Here is a 16,685-nt window from a genome sequence, read left to right on the forward strand (position 1 = left end):
CGAGACAAAGGATTTGACGGTCAGTTCTCTGACCGAGACAAAGGATTTGACGATCACATCTTTGACCGAGACAAAGGATTTGACGGTCATCTCTCTGACCGAGACAAAGGATTTGACGGACACCTCTTTAACCAAGACATAAGATTTGTTGATCACCTCTCTGACCAAGACAAAGGATTTGTCGGTCACCTCTCTGACCAGAGTAAGAACATAAAATGTAAACCATTTTGAATGCTTTGTCATCTGGGTATTTATCTAAACACATTATTTTCCAAACTTATCAAGTAAAATTATAAAATGTAAAATTATTCCTATAGCTTCTAGGAGGGAGTCGTAGTAACCAAAATATATAGAAATATAAAAAAAATGTCCATTGGCTAAAACAATAAACAAAAAACAAAAAACAAAACCAAACAATCAAAATATGAGGATTAAGCAACGAGAACCCCAGCAAATGTCAGGAATAATTTCCGGTAAGAATCGATAATCATCGATGAGTTACGTTTAAATGGCCATAGGTACGATTCAGACAAAAATTACTATATGATTATTTTCGATCGTTTCAATCATTTATAAAGTTGAATTTTTAAAATTATTTCGCTTTAAAAAATATGCTTAAAAATATCGCTAATGTATTATTGGCTTGCAATTCAATAATTCAACCTCATCTAAATCCGTATTCAGTTGACCTTTGGTTTAACCTTATCTGGAGATGGGTTATACATGTGCTTACCGTGTTTGAAAAAAAATGTCAACGTTGAAAAATGAAACAAGGGAGCCAATGGGGACAACCATTTCGTTGATAAACCCACAAAAAATAATTCTTATACTGGTAAAAACAAAGATGTTACCTATTTGTATAATCTATGATATGAAATCAAAGAGACCCAAAAATATCGGCATTATACATGTGCACGTGTTTGTCTCTGTTTTTATAATCATATTCAGGTTTATATCGGGTCATTGGTATTCTTTGGAGGTCATCTCAATGGTTGACTAGATTGCGTCTAGTCTAAAATACACAAGAAATGCTGATAGTTATAGCGAGTTCATCAATTGGTGATTGTTTATTTTGGACTTTTGTACTTTGGATAAACTTTTTAGTATGTAATAAATCAAATACGATAATTTGAGTCAAATCAGTAGACCTGAATTTGACAGCTTATGTCCCTTTAAAACTTGACAATGGGGAAGATCGCAACATTATACGTACAAGCAAACATTTACATTACCTTAAAAAACGAACCGAACAGTTTAAAAAAATATAAAACCGACATCCATGTGTGTGTGATGCTATACGAATTATCAATTTAACATGAAAACAATTTCCAACGGAAAGTGCTTTGTCATTCAAATGCTAATGTCATCTCTAGTCACGTCCGCAAATATATATTTTTGTGCTTAAGGGAAAACAAATAAAATGATTTCCTCTGTACGACGAGTTTTTATTTAAGTATCATCACTATATCTATCATTAATTATCTTTAATTGATAACCTGGGGTTGCTTAAGAAGTTGATTTGACTCTAAATTTGTAAGCATTGTTGCTATACCAAAAAGAGCTTTCAGAAATTACAGATAATTCCTTTAATAGAAAACATCGTTTAAAAGAAAATGTTTAAATTGTCGATTTTTTTCTAATTGTATAACAAGTTAAACAACTTGATATATATATGCATGTGAAATAAGATGTGCTTGCTACTGGACGCTTAGCAGGAAAATATCAATTGAATAAAAGAAATCAAAACATGCCGTTCTTTAAAAGACACAGTTGCAATTCTTACATATAATGACAGAGCATGTAAGATAGGTGGTTTATAAGATTTATGAACTACTATACTAAACGTTAAACTAATAGGACTAAATGTAATAAATGTAGCATCGTACCTTTAAGTTTGTTCATAGAATAGTATGTTTGAATATCTGTTCTTTCCATAGCCATAAGCCCTCAAAAAGCAACCAGCTTAGATAAATTAACCCGTTTACTCTTGCAAAGTGTTTTTTTTTAATGTTCTAAAAGGCGAAAGTGCTTAAAGTTTATCGATGTTCCGGACTCGAAATATTTTTTGGGAAAATAAACAAAGAAAATTATTAAATCTAATTACAATTTAATGCTATCATAAAGATTTATTCCACATTGTTCCTGTTGAAATTCTGGTCTACTCATTTTATGCCTCCATACCTTTATATTTCTATATTTTCTCAAAAGTTTGGATCAATGAAATCGACAAAATCAATAGGCAGTTAAAGTGACGTATGATTTATAATCGATTTCACACGGAAAATGTGAAGTCAGTCAAGGCCTATGACCTTTCAAGTCACGTTCGCAATTAATTTTGTATGAATGAAAAGTGAACTAATGAAAGCACTTTTAAAAATAGTCAATATTTGATATATTATTCAAATATATGCATCGGTTGACTTTCCCATTTCTGATTTTTCTTTTGTTGCGCTTTCGGTCTGCCACTAGACATGTTTTTACTGTTTCGTTTAAAAAAAGACAAAACACACATAGTCTATCTGAAAATACCATTGAGAATTTCTTCATTGGTTAATGACTAATGAACAAATAGTGTTGTACTTTTCTCAATAATTTTCCTCAAGTCTGATCTCACTTACCCTATCTTTCAATTTTCTATGGACAATTAATAAACAAGACAATCGTAGTTTATAGCTGTACAAATCAAGGTATATAAAAAGTTAAATATCGATATGTTCTTGCTCGTTTTGGAGGAAAATCTTTATAGACTTTGCGATTGGCTCTCGTATCTTTTCAAAATAAATATCATGAAATTCTGCAATCAACACCAGCTTCTCAAAATATATATAAAAAAAACAACATAATGATATGATAAAAGAAAAGACCCGTCAAAGTTCCTAACTTCAGACAGGTACATCTATATGTTGCGGAGTTAATTTTTTTCTGATTTTTAGATCAGAACTGTTACCAAGGAAACAAATTATAACGGACAAATCACAAATTTACTTTTTGGTGAACATTTATTTTCCTGGCTTTTAAAATCAAGGAAAGCATTTTACAAAATAATTAACATTCTCTATCTAAATGTCTTATTTTGAACATAACTGAATGTTATATCTTGTAAACACCGATGAGCTGTAAAGCTTAAGGTAATAAAGAATATATATATAACACAGTAAAGTATTGTGGTATGTATGCTAATTATATAAGAATTATCGTCTTTAAACGGTACCGCCAAACAGTCAATACTAGTACTTTGTTCAAAATTAATACCATCTGTACTGATGTGCAGTCTTGTCGATGTTACTTTTAAACATGAACAATTTTGATCATAAAAAAGGCGTTAATTTTCTGAGTTTGTGGTTGCTTTTTTCATTTTTGTGTCTTTCTTCCTCGTTGGCAAGTAGGTATCTGGGGATATGAGGTTCAACCAAGATCTTTAAAAGTTAGAGAGAAGATACAGGGTGGCAACACAAAAGCATAAGTCACAGAACATTGACAACACCATACACTGTAAGTCAGAATAATAAGCAAGAGAAATATAGATTTCACCACTGTGTGTTACGATATTTCTCCACTCGAGACAGTTAAATTTTAATATTTAAAGCGCGAGGCTTGCCGAGCTTTTTAAATAATTAAAATTTAACTGTTGAGAGTGGAGAAATATCGTAATAAACGAGTTAAAGTGGTGAAATCTATATTTCTCTTGCTTATTATTCTGACTTACAGTGTATGGTGTTGTCAATGTTCTGTGACTTATGCTTTTGTGTTGCTACCCTGTAACTTCTCTCTAACTTTAAAAGATCTTAGTTGAACCTCAAATCCCTAATGATTTTCTCATATTCTCTAATGATTTTTATCCTTCCTTTTCAAAGATTTCCAGAAAGTTGTGTTCTGTATGTGTGACGTCATCAGGCATGGTCGCCTTTTTTCATGACGTCACAATAGGAAAATTCAGAAGAAACCAAGAAAATTTGACGTCATGATTCAATTTCGACCAATCATTTGCCGAGAACAGATATTTCACTAGTGGGGAGAAATATTTTTTTCACACCGATCAAGAAATGTGAAGATAGCACAAAAATTAGAGAAAGACTGTTAATCGTATAATCTTCCCGTGCGAACAAGTTAAAAGAAAAACGCACGAGAAGATTTGTAATAAGATATTGAACTTCCAATTATATTTTAAAACGCAGTGCAAAATAATCATTCAAATATGTGTGTAAAACTATAAAAATAAGAAGATGTTGTATTATTGCCATTGCCACAACTCTCCACCAGAGACCACGTAGACATTAACAACTATAGGTCATCATACGGCCTTTACCAATGAACAAAACCCATAACGCATAGTCAGCTATAAAAGGCACCAAATTGATAAACGTATTGGTCTTCATTTCTTAAAAAAAATACCTATTTTACTGTTAATGAAATGTAAAAGTCATTCAAGGTGCTCAAGTTTTACTATTCTTAGACATATGTTACATAAACCAGATTTCGCGTATCTTAATATTTTAACTTTTTTCTTTCAATGATTTTCAAGTTCCTGATTAAGTTGCCTACATGATACTCATTAGTTGCACTCAAATACAAATTAAGCATGTTACGTTACGCTCTGTCTTGTTCTGTAGTATATGCATTCTGATTGTTTGCCTCTTATTACAGTTTATGATGTCTGAGAGTGAATCAAATCTTTACAGAACAGGTGCTCTTAACTTTACAACTTTTGTTTTCAAATAATATTTAATAGGATTAAAAGCTTGCGGTAATCTATAATAATCTAATTAAAAGTTAATCAAATCTTTACAGTAGACTTGTCACTTTTTTGTGAGAAGATTAAATTTTAATCCGGTTTAAATTTTTCTTTAAGAATAAGTCACGTCCACATAGCTGAACTTCGTATGCCATGTTCAAGTGAAATCTAAATTTTCAAACTTATATAGTTTATTCTAGTCCTTTTCTTACATTGAACAATTACACAACATATTTTCATATAATTAAGTAAATAATTGACCATAAACGATATGTCAAACACTATCAAAATACTATAAATGTTTTTGTTTGTCTACGGTGTACGAATTCAAGGATGAACATAATTCTATAATTCTATAATTCTATACGTCAGAAAACTCTTAGGGTGCCTCTCTAAATTATATTGAGAAGAAGGGTTCCACACAGCTATTACTGAATTGACAGAGAAAATGTATTGGATTTCATAGTAACGCATAACAATATTTGCTTAGTACTAAGCATTGCCTTTAAGGTTCTTTTACAACATAGTATTTGTGAAAACTTCTGAAAGCTAATAATTTATGCTTCAACTTATAGGATTTGGCTCGATACGATAGGTTGGTTCATGGCTTACAATGTATTAAGATTTGGCTCGATACGATAGGTTGGTTCATGGCTTACAATGTATTAAGATTTGGCTCGATACGATAGGTTGGTTCATGGCTTACAATGCATTAACGTCCCGGAGCAAATATTGCATAGTACTTAAGGAGAAACGTATTTAGGATGGTAACATGTTTACACTTTCAGTTATAAGTGGGGTTCGTTTTGCTCAATCATTCGAGTCCGTGAATTTTGTGTGTAACCTTAATATTATTTTGTTAACACCAAGTAATTTCGAGATGAAGACCAGTAATAGATGTACTTTTATTGTAAAACATTGTTATTTTTTCCTATTCCATAGCTAAACAATGCTTGTGTACCTTAACTTCTGAAACTAAAGTCTGTATTAGGGTCTTAAACTTTTACCATGATAACAGTAAAAAGGTTTTTAACAAACTGGTTGCCATCAAATACCGTTATTTTTCATTCAATTGAAAAGCAATAATTTTACATTTGAAAGAAATCATGTTATTTAACATTTCTAACATCATACAACAATAGGTGTTGTCAAGACGTTGTCACGTGTGTTCCTGAAAACGAAATGAAAACGCGAAGATCATAAATCAAGAAATATATCTTTCTCATGCAAAAGTCTCATTCCTTAATGGCTTTGCCTGTACTTTTTGTTCTTTTTGGTTATATCAGCTATTTAATTTTGGAATGTGTTTTGGAATATTTTTGCATCGGGCATCACTTCAGACATTTATTGTCGAAATGCACATCTGTTGCAGAATAATTGGTACCGTTAATGTTATTACTACCACTGGGTCGATACCTCTGTTGGTGGACTGTTAGTATCCGAGTGTATTACTAGCCGAGTAGCCATTCATTCGGCGTTGGCATGCTTCGGTACGGGCATTAAAATAACGGATTGAAATGTTGGCGATTCTTTAAACTAAGAAACATGTCTCTCTCGTGTAAAGCTCTTAATCAATACACAGCTTTAGCTTTTATCAACATTTCAATTTTGAATAAGTTTTAGATTTTCCATTATTTTTTTAATCGATCATCACTTTAGAGACATTTACTGTAGAACAGCACATCTGTTGCAGTAACATTGGAACCGTTAATATTATTTTCCTGATTTTTCTCTTTTATATACATTTTCAGACACTTTGATAAAATGAATGAATATAAAAGTAAGAAGATGTAGTATAAATGCTAATGAAAACAACTCTCTACCAGAGACCAAATGACATACACTTTAACAACTGTAGGTCACCGTACGGCCTTCAACAATAAGTAAAACCCACACCGGTAGCGAAAAGAGGGTGTCTGGCGTTGATCATACAACATTCCTACCGTCGCTATAGGCTAGTACTTATTAAAAGTTTTCATTTTCAAGTAGCAGTAACACAACGACATAATCAACTATTTTTTTACAGTTAGTTCTAATACTGAGCTGTTACACTACTGTCCAAGGATGGGGACTACGCCGCTGCTCCATACCGAATGATTTTATTATATTTAATAATCATTTGACACATTGTAAAATTGTACTGTATTTCGTATTTTTTTACCATTTTTGAATTGGTACTAGAATAAAAGTCAGCACTTGATTATTTATCTCTTCTTAACCCAATAGACTACTTTCGAGTTCGTTGCATTTCCGTCAAAAAACTTTGGTTTTATTGAACATCATTCGTGCGTTTTGGGGCGTCGTCACTTCCGTTCCTATATTGAGCGATTGGTTGAAAAAATGATAATGCTATATTGCAAGAATTATTCGACAAATTAAATTCTTATAATTGATATTCAGCACTGATACCATTAGGGAATTGTGATTAAGTAGTTACGGAATAAATATTATTTCTAGTTTATCCTGCATAATGACGACCACAAAGATGCTTGATGAACGTTAATAGAGCAGGGATACAGGCGATCCCCTCTATCTGGTAAATGACGTCACAAAGGCGCAAAAAAAAATTGATGAACTTTTCCGGTGAAGGACATAACTCGAAAGTGGTCTATCACCTGGCTGAAACTGATAGGTCGAGCCAGCACATCAATGGTCGTAGTTGTTTCGTGTCACATTTGTTATATTAATTGGTTTGCTATAAATGAGGTCGTTAGTTATCTCGTTAATTTGTTTAACATTTTTTGTTATGTCGGGCTCTTTTAATAATGACTATACGGTATGGATTTTTCTTATGGTTTTAGGTCATACGGTAATCTATAATTGCTTACATCAACTTCATTTTATTTCTGGTGGATACCTATAGTTGTCTTATTGGCAATAATACCAGGAAAATGTAATCTGAATAAAATAATGTCAGTTATTAGTAATCTGATGTAACGGTTTTCAAAACATAAACGAATATATCATTATTTTCTTAACGTAAATGACATAAAAACAAGAACATGCTTTCGAGGAGAAGGATCGTTGCAATCAAAATAAAAAATCAAAAAGGGACAAACAACACTATTGGCTAAAGGAAATATGTAGAAAAGTCAAAACTGTCAACAATATTCGACACAGAAATGAAGGATTAAGCAACATGAACCTTACTAAAATCCGAGGATGAACTCAGAAACCATACGAACCCAATGCGCTATGGGCTTTGCTTTGTTAATTTCTGAGACAGTTGGTCTCTTGTGGAGAGTTGTCTCATTGGAAATCATACCACATCTTCTTTTTTATATAAATTAACAAAAATTTTAATTGCGCTACATTTATCTCAGATCATTCCTTGTAAAGACTTCGCCTACTCCTTACTTCAAACGATATTCAAAATAACAATGTGCCTACGATTCCTGCCTATTGCATTACATTTTTTCACTAAAATTTGGGCCACTTGAAATTGATAAAATCATTATGTACTAAAGTGACTTATGAATTTCACACGAAAAACGTGAAGTCGTTAAAGGACAATAACCTTTCAAGTCACGTTCGCAATTATATTTTTATGAATGAAAAGTGGAACTAGTGAAAGCGCTAAAACAAACAAAATTCATTTTTTTTAATATATTATTCCTTTACGCATATTCGAATGCATGCGTTGATAGACTTTCTAATTCCCGAACTTTCTTTTGTTGGTGCATATTTTTTGTATGACGCCAAGTTTAACAGATATATTTTTTGCAACGTCAAAAAATAAATCATAAGTGTAGAAACATTTTTTGAATATACAAACTAGAGATTTGTTTTGTTTTGTTTTTTTAATTTGGTCTGCAAATTAACATGTCATTCAGTAATAATAACCTCTTAATCAGTTTCGTTTAAATGCATAACTAAATGACATTTTTTTAACATTAAGGATGTTCGCTACTCTGTTTCAAAATAACAAGCTTTTTAAAAGACTATTATAAATTGATAGTATATAAATAAAGGAACTGAAAAAGCAGAAAAAAATGTAGGGTCCGTGTGCTTGTTTTAGAGATATAAGCCATTGAAAATTTGGCGGGAAATAATTCTCTCTAGACTTTTCTTACATTTAACATTGGCACCCTTTTTCTTTCAAAAATTATGAAAAAATAACAAGGATTTTATAGGATTTTCAAATATGGCTTTTTAAACTATAAGTAATAAAATTATTAAAAGAAAAGTAGGGGTTAGCGGGGAAATTTTTTTAATGACACTACATGGATAAAACCAGAGGATTCCGAATATGTGGCAAAAATTCAAAAACAAGAGGAGCGAACATCCTTAAGAATACGTGGTATGATTGCCAATGAGACAACTAGCAAACAGAGACCAAATGACGTAAATGTAAAACATACTATATTCCTTCCCGTGCGCAAACCCAAAAAGTATAGTGTATTATTAATTAACTACATTTGATATGAACTGCATGTACAATACAAAAGTTTCAATTCGACCAAAACAGAAAAGGGCAGCCAATATTAATGTTTTGTTTTGTATTGGCCAAGTTCTGATCCAGCTAATTCTAGCTTTTGGAATGTCTCTGGTTTTTAGATCAAAATGCTATGATGAACAATGTCTTGGTGTAAAATGTCGCCTGGAAGACGTTGTTTGATCTATTCACCAAAATCATGCCTAAATATGCAGTGTGGCAAAGATTCAAAGCAAAAGATGGTCGTATTCATTTAATCATGTTTAATAGAGCCTTTTGTAAGCAGACTTGATTTTTTCAGATTTGGTCAACGAGTCTGTAGTTCATTTTCATGTTGACCTCATTAATTATTTCAATCCTTTTAATTAGGGATGCCAACTCGATGAAGATTTACTAATCGAGTACTCGTTAGATTTACCGAGTGGTACTCGAGTACTCGCTCGGAAAACATCTACAAAATGGAAACAAAAAATCATACCCATTTTACGTATTGTTGGTCGTTGTCTTATGGACGTAAAACCCTCAACATTATTACCTAGGACTAGATAATAGTTCCAGGAATTTCATACCATAATTAATAGCTCATTTACTACATGCAATAATTATGTGAACTGGCAATACAATAATCAATTAATTAATAAACATCTATAGAAAAATGTTTACTAAAAGAACAGTATTTGTGAATCGTAAAAAAACACATTCAATGATCAACAAAGGGGTGATGATTAGAACTTACTGATGACTTTAACCATTCTCTGAGAGTATATATATATCTTTATTCTCACAAACCAAATTACAAAGTCGACATAGAGTGCAACGGATGTGTTCTTATTTAAAAATATTATGTTTTCAACTTTTTTTGGGACGAGTCAATTTCTCTACTTTGATACGTAACTAACAGTCCTCCTGATGAAAATATTTGCTATGGCGGTAGAGTTGGTGGAATGACACGATAAGCAAAAAGTGTAAACCTTTGAAAGGTGACTTGTTCAAAGCCGACATCTGTTCGATAAAATTTTAAATGACAATCAAACGCAAACATTCGAAGCATATTTTAATTTTGATTAATTCAAACCGGACCAGGCATAACAATTGTGTAAGGAAACACGGCGGCCTGTTATTGTTCACATCTTTGTTAGGATGTATCATTGGCATCTCCTAATTTTTATTACTTTTTTGGTTTCTGCAACTCTGGAAAAAACGGAATAGTGACTAAAAAAAAGTGAAAAATCTTCAGTCTTACGTTATTATTTCGCAGGAGTGTACACCGGACGACATATAAGACACCAACTGATTGTTCGTTACTGGTCGTTTTAACTTAACTGGATGTTTTTGTATTCTTACTTGGTGTCTTTCTATGAGTAAGAGTATCGGTTTACTCTCTGATTTACGTTTAAGTGTTAAACGTCGAGTACCACATTTGTAAACATATCAGGTCGAAAATATAATAATGTAATATGAATAGGAACTCTGCTTTGTACTAGAAAAAACACGCTGAACCGGATTCCAACGCGCTATTTCACAGTGTAAATAACAGTCCACAAGAAGACATATCAAGCTACTTGGACATAATTACAGACAACAAGAATTTTCTCTTACATCTCATTGTCGTGTATCATGTGCATGAAGGAGCAACAAATCGAGCACACTACCACGAAACAGCCTTCCCGGTTACATAATTTAAAGATGTGATCACATATTAACAAGCACATCTGATGTATGTTATTTTTGTTTGCCAAGTGTTTTCCGTGATATATGTTATATATGTACATAAGAAGCAATATGAAACGTTTGAACATTTAATTTTGTATCAAAAATTGACTTTATTTTACTTATAATACATTTGGATTGATGAGTCGAGAGCTTCAAGAATATTCTAGGTTTTCATTATTTACAGAATAACAATAAAAATCAAAAGTATTCTTTAAATGTTAATTTTGCGAAATTATAATTAGGTAATTTCTGCAACAACAACTTTCCCGGACGAATTTGAAGTAACCAGGAATTTATTACTGTTTTGTTTGAACCTTATAACCCATGGATCCACCGTTCCTAGGTCTTTGCAGGCGATTATTCTGATTAGTTCCCCTGATGGTGAGATTTGATGTATATTGTTTGTATCTTTTGAACAAACGTAAATGTTTCCATGGAAATCTGCATCAATTCCTCTTGGATGAGACAACTTTTGGCTTTTGTAAGTAAATATAATTGAACAATCTTCCAAGCAAGATACGCTGGTCAATCCATCGGCATAAACATAACTGTTGCTTTTATATGAGCAAATAAATAAAGATGCAAGACCAAGTGTTTCTGATGCTTTTATTTTCTCACCGTTTGTTGCATTTAACCAAACAATACTGTTATGATATGCAGCTACGAACTGGTCATCAACATTAAAGTAACGCAAGCCATAAAGTCCGAATTTCAATTTAATTTTTCGTCCAATGGTCATTGTTTGCATATTTATCAAAATTATTTCTCTTGAACCTGGAGCTGATACTGCTATCTCATCTCCTCGAAAATTTTCGATATCATAACATCCATTGTCTAACTGAACATAGCTTTGAAATATACCACTATGACTAAATTTGAGTACTTTTTTTGTTTTATTATTTGATACGAAAATATATTCTTTGGTAAATATTCCACTCACTGAATAATTTGTGCTTTCTTCAGCGTCTAAAATGAATAATGTTTTGACATTCCCGGTACGAAAATTTACTTCTGTCACATTTTTAACTGAATCGATTGGAGAAGCGTGTCGTGACTCCGACTTGGTACTTAGTTTTGGATTTACTATGCTAGTCTCACCTAGATATTTGAGGTTTTCCTGAAAATTTTCTACGACAAGGTCTCGGTCTAAATTAATTGAACTCCCATAAAAGTCTTGAATTGTATCAGTGCTAATTTCACCAAGAGATGTTACGTTTTCGGGAAACTTTTCTAAAATACGGTTCCTTTTGAAACTAAGTGAACTTTCATCAATATTTGATGTAGCATTATTCATTTTCGTTTCAAGTTTTTCTTTTATAGGAATCAACTTGTTGAACTCAATCAAACACTGAACGTCTGTCCCGTCATTGATACATGTTCTTAAAATCTTGTGCCAGTTATTAACGGTAGACTTTTAGCTCGATATTTCAGTTATTCTGTCTGTAAGGTCTGTTACTATGCCCTTCTTTTTTATAGCCAACTCTTCTTTTGCGACTTTTTCAAGCTCATTGACGCGTTCGATTATATCTTTCTTCAAGTTTTCAATTTCTGAATAAATATTGTTACCCAAAATGTCAACGCTACACACATGTTTTTGTACGTCTTGCATTGTTTTATCAAGCAATGTTTTCCAGCGCACCATCAGCTCCACAAATGCAGTCGTCTGCTTTGATTCTTTAATACCAGCTGCCGCTTCTATTATAACCACCTTTTCGCATTTACGATGTTTGACAGTTGCGCATACAGTGCAGCAAGGTTTACCATGATCAACACAAAAAATCTCGACAAATTTATCCAAATGGTCTTCACATGTTATAATTCCAGAAACAGATGCAGTCATGTCTTTTTGTAACTCTTGCAACGTAAGAATTTTATGGCGGGAAGACATTTTAAACTTACGGTGGCAGTTTTCACAAGAAAAACAAAGTGCTTCCTGACAGACAGTACACCATGACACAGCCTTCTGCTTTACATTGCTCAGTTCACATGCGTTGCATAATTTTTCTAACTTCTGTATTGCTTGTCGATCAAACATCGATATAATCAAATGATTGTTCGGAAGCGCCTCTGCCCAAATTTCTGGATTACTCGAATGTTCCCCAATAGTCACAGATGTTCGACAAACTGGACATGTAAATCCCTTATTGTTGCTCTCCTTAGAAACGAATGACTGGATATATGTATGAATACATAACTTACAAAACGTATGAAGACATGGTAAATATTTTGGATCTTTAAAAGTTTCTAGGCAAATACTGCAAGTCAATATGTCTTCTTCTTCTTTGACATTAAATGATTTAGTCGCCATTTTGCCACATTTGAACTTCCTAGTGAATGATATATCTATTTTTATTTTATATTTATATACTAGTATCCATTTATTGAACTTTAAACGTGGCAAATCATGTGTTTAGTTTAATCGTTTTATTCGGACGGTCCAAGTGGTCTTTTCGTATCCAGATATTTTTAGTATTTTTTCTTTCGAAAACTCACAATAAATCAATGAAAATAACGGGTAAAGTAAGACAAAACAGTGATTATAAAGGTTTCTTATTAGAAAAGAACAAATTTAAGAGGGTTTCTTTATTTGGGTAGAAATGTGGTATCCGATGCCATATGACGATGAAACACGGACGCTAAGATACAGAATTTGGAGGTTTTTGTTCTAGATGTTATGTATCATACTTAATACTACTATAATTGTCTTACCTTGTTTAAAGTTTTGTGCGATGAACATCAACTTAATGAGAACGATAAAAACAAGCTGCTTTCTTTAAAAAAAGAAAAGCAATACGTGAACCTAAGTACGCTGACTGCCGGGTCACCAAAAGATTGTTGCTGAATTTGTGTTTGCTTTTGAAAGTGTACATTTACATCTACTATTTGAATATACATTTTAAAGCTAGACTATTTTATTTAGTACTTGGGAATGTACATAATTTTCCCGATGATAACCCTTTTGCAAATCCCAATTTCTAGAAACCGGATGACTTATGCAAATTGCACAAACCAATCGCAATATAAATTTATGCACTTAGTATGCTTTATAATCTGGAATTCTGCATGCATTTATTTTATCTATCATATCTTTATATTTTGCTTCCTACATGGACCTTCATGTTCTCAACTTTTTATTGAAGCTGTCTGTACTCATGATAGATGTTAGTTGTATAGATAAATCTAAAGTCCAATTTCCATATGCAATGAAACCTGTTGCATGCAACTGATTGGGACATCTTATAAAGAGACTTTTTTTGGTCTAATAAAACATCTCAAATTTTAAGGATTTCCTAATTTTACTTAAATCAAATTCAAATATTCTACAGGGAAACTTGATTTTGCCGAAGAATATCTTAATTCAGAATTTTATGAATACATGTACATACCCTCAAAATAACCAATTTATATAAAAAGGTATGTAGATATAAAAAAAATACCAGAATTAAAATGATGTTCGCCAGACGCCAGTCTACAAAAAAGCATCAGTGACACTCGAATGAAAAAAGTTAAAAGGCCAAATTTTATTATAGGACAGTGACTCAAAAAAGAAAAAAAAGAGAAACAGCTATAGGTCAAAATACCGTAAGTAATGATGACCGTGAATGAAAGTCACATGTCAATCTCTTACAGCCGTGTCCTAAATTTAGATAAGAAAAACGAAAATGCGCATTCAAGAGTGAAATTAGTATGATTGGAATTTTTGAGAACGCAAACCGATAGTGTGCGTTTGAAATGTGATCTATAATGTGAATGAATCCAGACGTATAGGATAGTTGGGCAACACAGTGAATATAATTTTCAAAACCGTACCATAGTACAGATATGTAGATGTTATAAGGCTAAACTATTAAAACAAACAAACAAAAATAGAATTGAAATTTTATAATAAACATACGTTCCTGTTAGTTATTTTGTCCGAAAAATTTTAATATATATACATGTAGTATCAATAAACACAAACGTCAAGTATTTACGGACGGACATTTTATTTATCAAATGAATCTATTTTTAAATCCTACCATTCCACTATATGAATAGATTACTATACAAAATATAAGCAAAGATTTATAAACCCATACTAAAACAGTACAAAAAAATTAACATTATGATAGTACTTAATTAGATTTTGTTATGATTATTGTAAATTATTATTACGTTTTTTTGTGAGCTGCAAGGATTTAAAATCTTTGTGAATTAAAAACACACAAGTATTTTTATTCACGACCGTTTAAACTTTAAATATTTAATTAATTTATCTTACTTTCCGTTTTATGGATATATTACGATACAAAAAAATAAATAACAATTACTTATAAAACCTTACTAAAACGGTAGGAAATAATTAATGTAGAAATATAATTATTATGGATTATCAACATTTATTTTTGTATGATGCAAGGATTTATTCAGATTTAATTATTATGCAAATACCAAAGCAGAGTATCTTGTCATATAAATACTTATTTCTTAATTGCAACTCTGAAAATATTCTGACTTCAATTTAATATTTAGTTTCTACAGAAACATAAATACAGTATATTTTTGGTATATATTTCTTTGATTTCTATTGAATTAATTAAATTGAATACTTTTGATAATAATATTATCTTTCTGTTTTCCGATCTAATATACATATTTAAACCAGAATGTTCTCTCCTTAGTATATGATGAAAAAACACACGTGGTTAAATCTTCAGACATAATTAGTTTACATGTTATCATGACAATGCACAATACCACGTTATAATTGACCTAGATACACACAGTGTACAGGGGTCTTTTAAAACAAATATAATTGCGTTGTCATAATACTTGTTTAGAAACTTTCACATCAAAGCGCTTATAAACATTCACATTATTAAAAACACATATGTTTTGTGAAAAGGCAAAAAGGTTCTTGTATTTAAACGATTTATTGACTGCAACCTAGCCTTATTGTTTACTTTCCAATTTACTTTGATGGTGTAATGTCATGTGGTAGCCCTAGCCATAGAGGGACCGTATCAAAGACGTAGATAACTACCTGTATAAATGATCGAAAACTTTCGAGACGTTCCGAGAATTTTATTCCGACTTCCGGCCGAGATATATCGAGTGGCCCATAGAAACATCCAAAACTCGCCAATATATAAGCGTGAACCCCTCAGGGGATTCACGCAAAAATTACTCTACTGGATTTTAACGGTGCCGAAAAAAGCGATTAGACGAATGGCGAATAGACGATTTTGTTTATTTTACGATTCATGATAAAGTCAATTTCTAGCCTTTTTGATAGGACTAAACATTATGTAATGTTTTCATTTTCCCGTATCAGAAAAACAATAACATTAATTAAAATTGAATATTAAGGATGTTCGCTGCTTTGTTTAAAAAAAAGCTTTTTAAAAGTCTGTTGTAAATTGATAGTATATAAATACTAGTAACGGAAATAAAGAGAATAGAAGAAATGAAAAGCCTGTTAGCCTGCTGAAAACTTTGGCGGGAAATGATTATCTCTTATACTTTTCATACATTTAAATTTGACACCTTTTTTCTACGAAAAACTTTACAGCAATATGTTAATTTAATGTAACAAAGTGAAAGATATGTGACAAAATTGTGGGTAACATAAAACAATATTTTCCAAAATTATCGAGTCAGAATAACAGAAACATACATATAGCTACTGGAGGAGGTTCGTAGTAACCAAAAATATAAAGAAATAACCCTCAAAACCAAACAATCTTGAGTTTTGAGAAACAAGAACCCTACAAATTAAATTTCGGTTATAATTTCAGGGAAAAATCGATATCAGCGATGAATAAT

General features: G+C 31.8%; 1 protein-coding gene across 1 annotated transcript; it reads right to left on the reverse strand.

The window, feature by feature from the left end:
* Positions 1 to 10,952: 10,952 nt before the first annotated feature.
* On the reverse strand, positions 10,953 to 13,213 carry LOC127721551 (E3 ubiquitin-protein ligase Midline-1-like). The gene has a single exon (XM_052228318.1). It carries the CDS (start codon positions 13,186 to 13,188, stop codon positions 12,295 to 12,297), a length of 894 nt encoding a protein of 297 aa, XP_052084278.1. The 5' UTR covers positions 13,189 to 13,213; the 3' UTR covers positions 10,953 to 12,294.
* Positions 13,214 to 16,685: the final 3,472 nt, after the last annotated feature.

This window comes from Mytilus californianus, unplaced genomic scaffold, assembly GCF_021869535.1.
Source record: "Mytilus californianus isolate M0D057914Y unplaced genomic scaffold, xbMytCali1.0.p SCAF_12, whole genome shotgun sequence".
Classification (NCBI taxonomy): Eukaryota; Metazoa; Mollusca; class Bivalvia; order Mytilida; family Mytilidae; genus Mytilus; species Mytilus californianus.

Bases quoted from the DNA above. Each gene is read 5' to 3' on its own strand.
- LOC127721551 (XM_052228318.1), bottom strand. From the start codon at position 13,188: ATGGCGACTAAATCATTTAATGTCAAAGAAGAAGAAGACATATTGACT.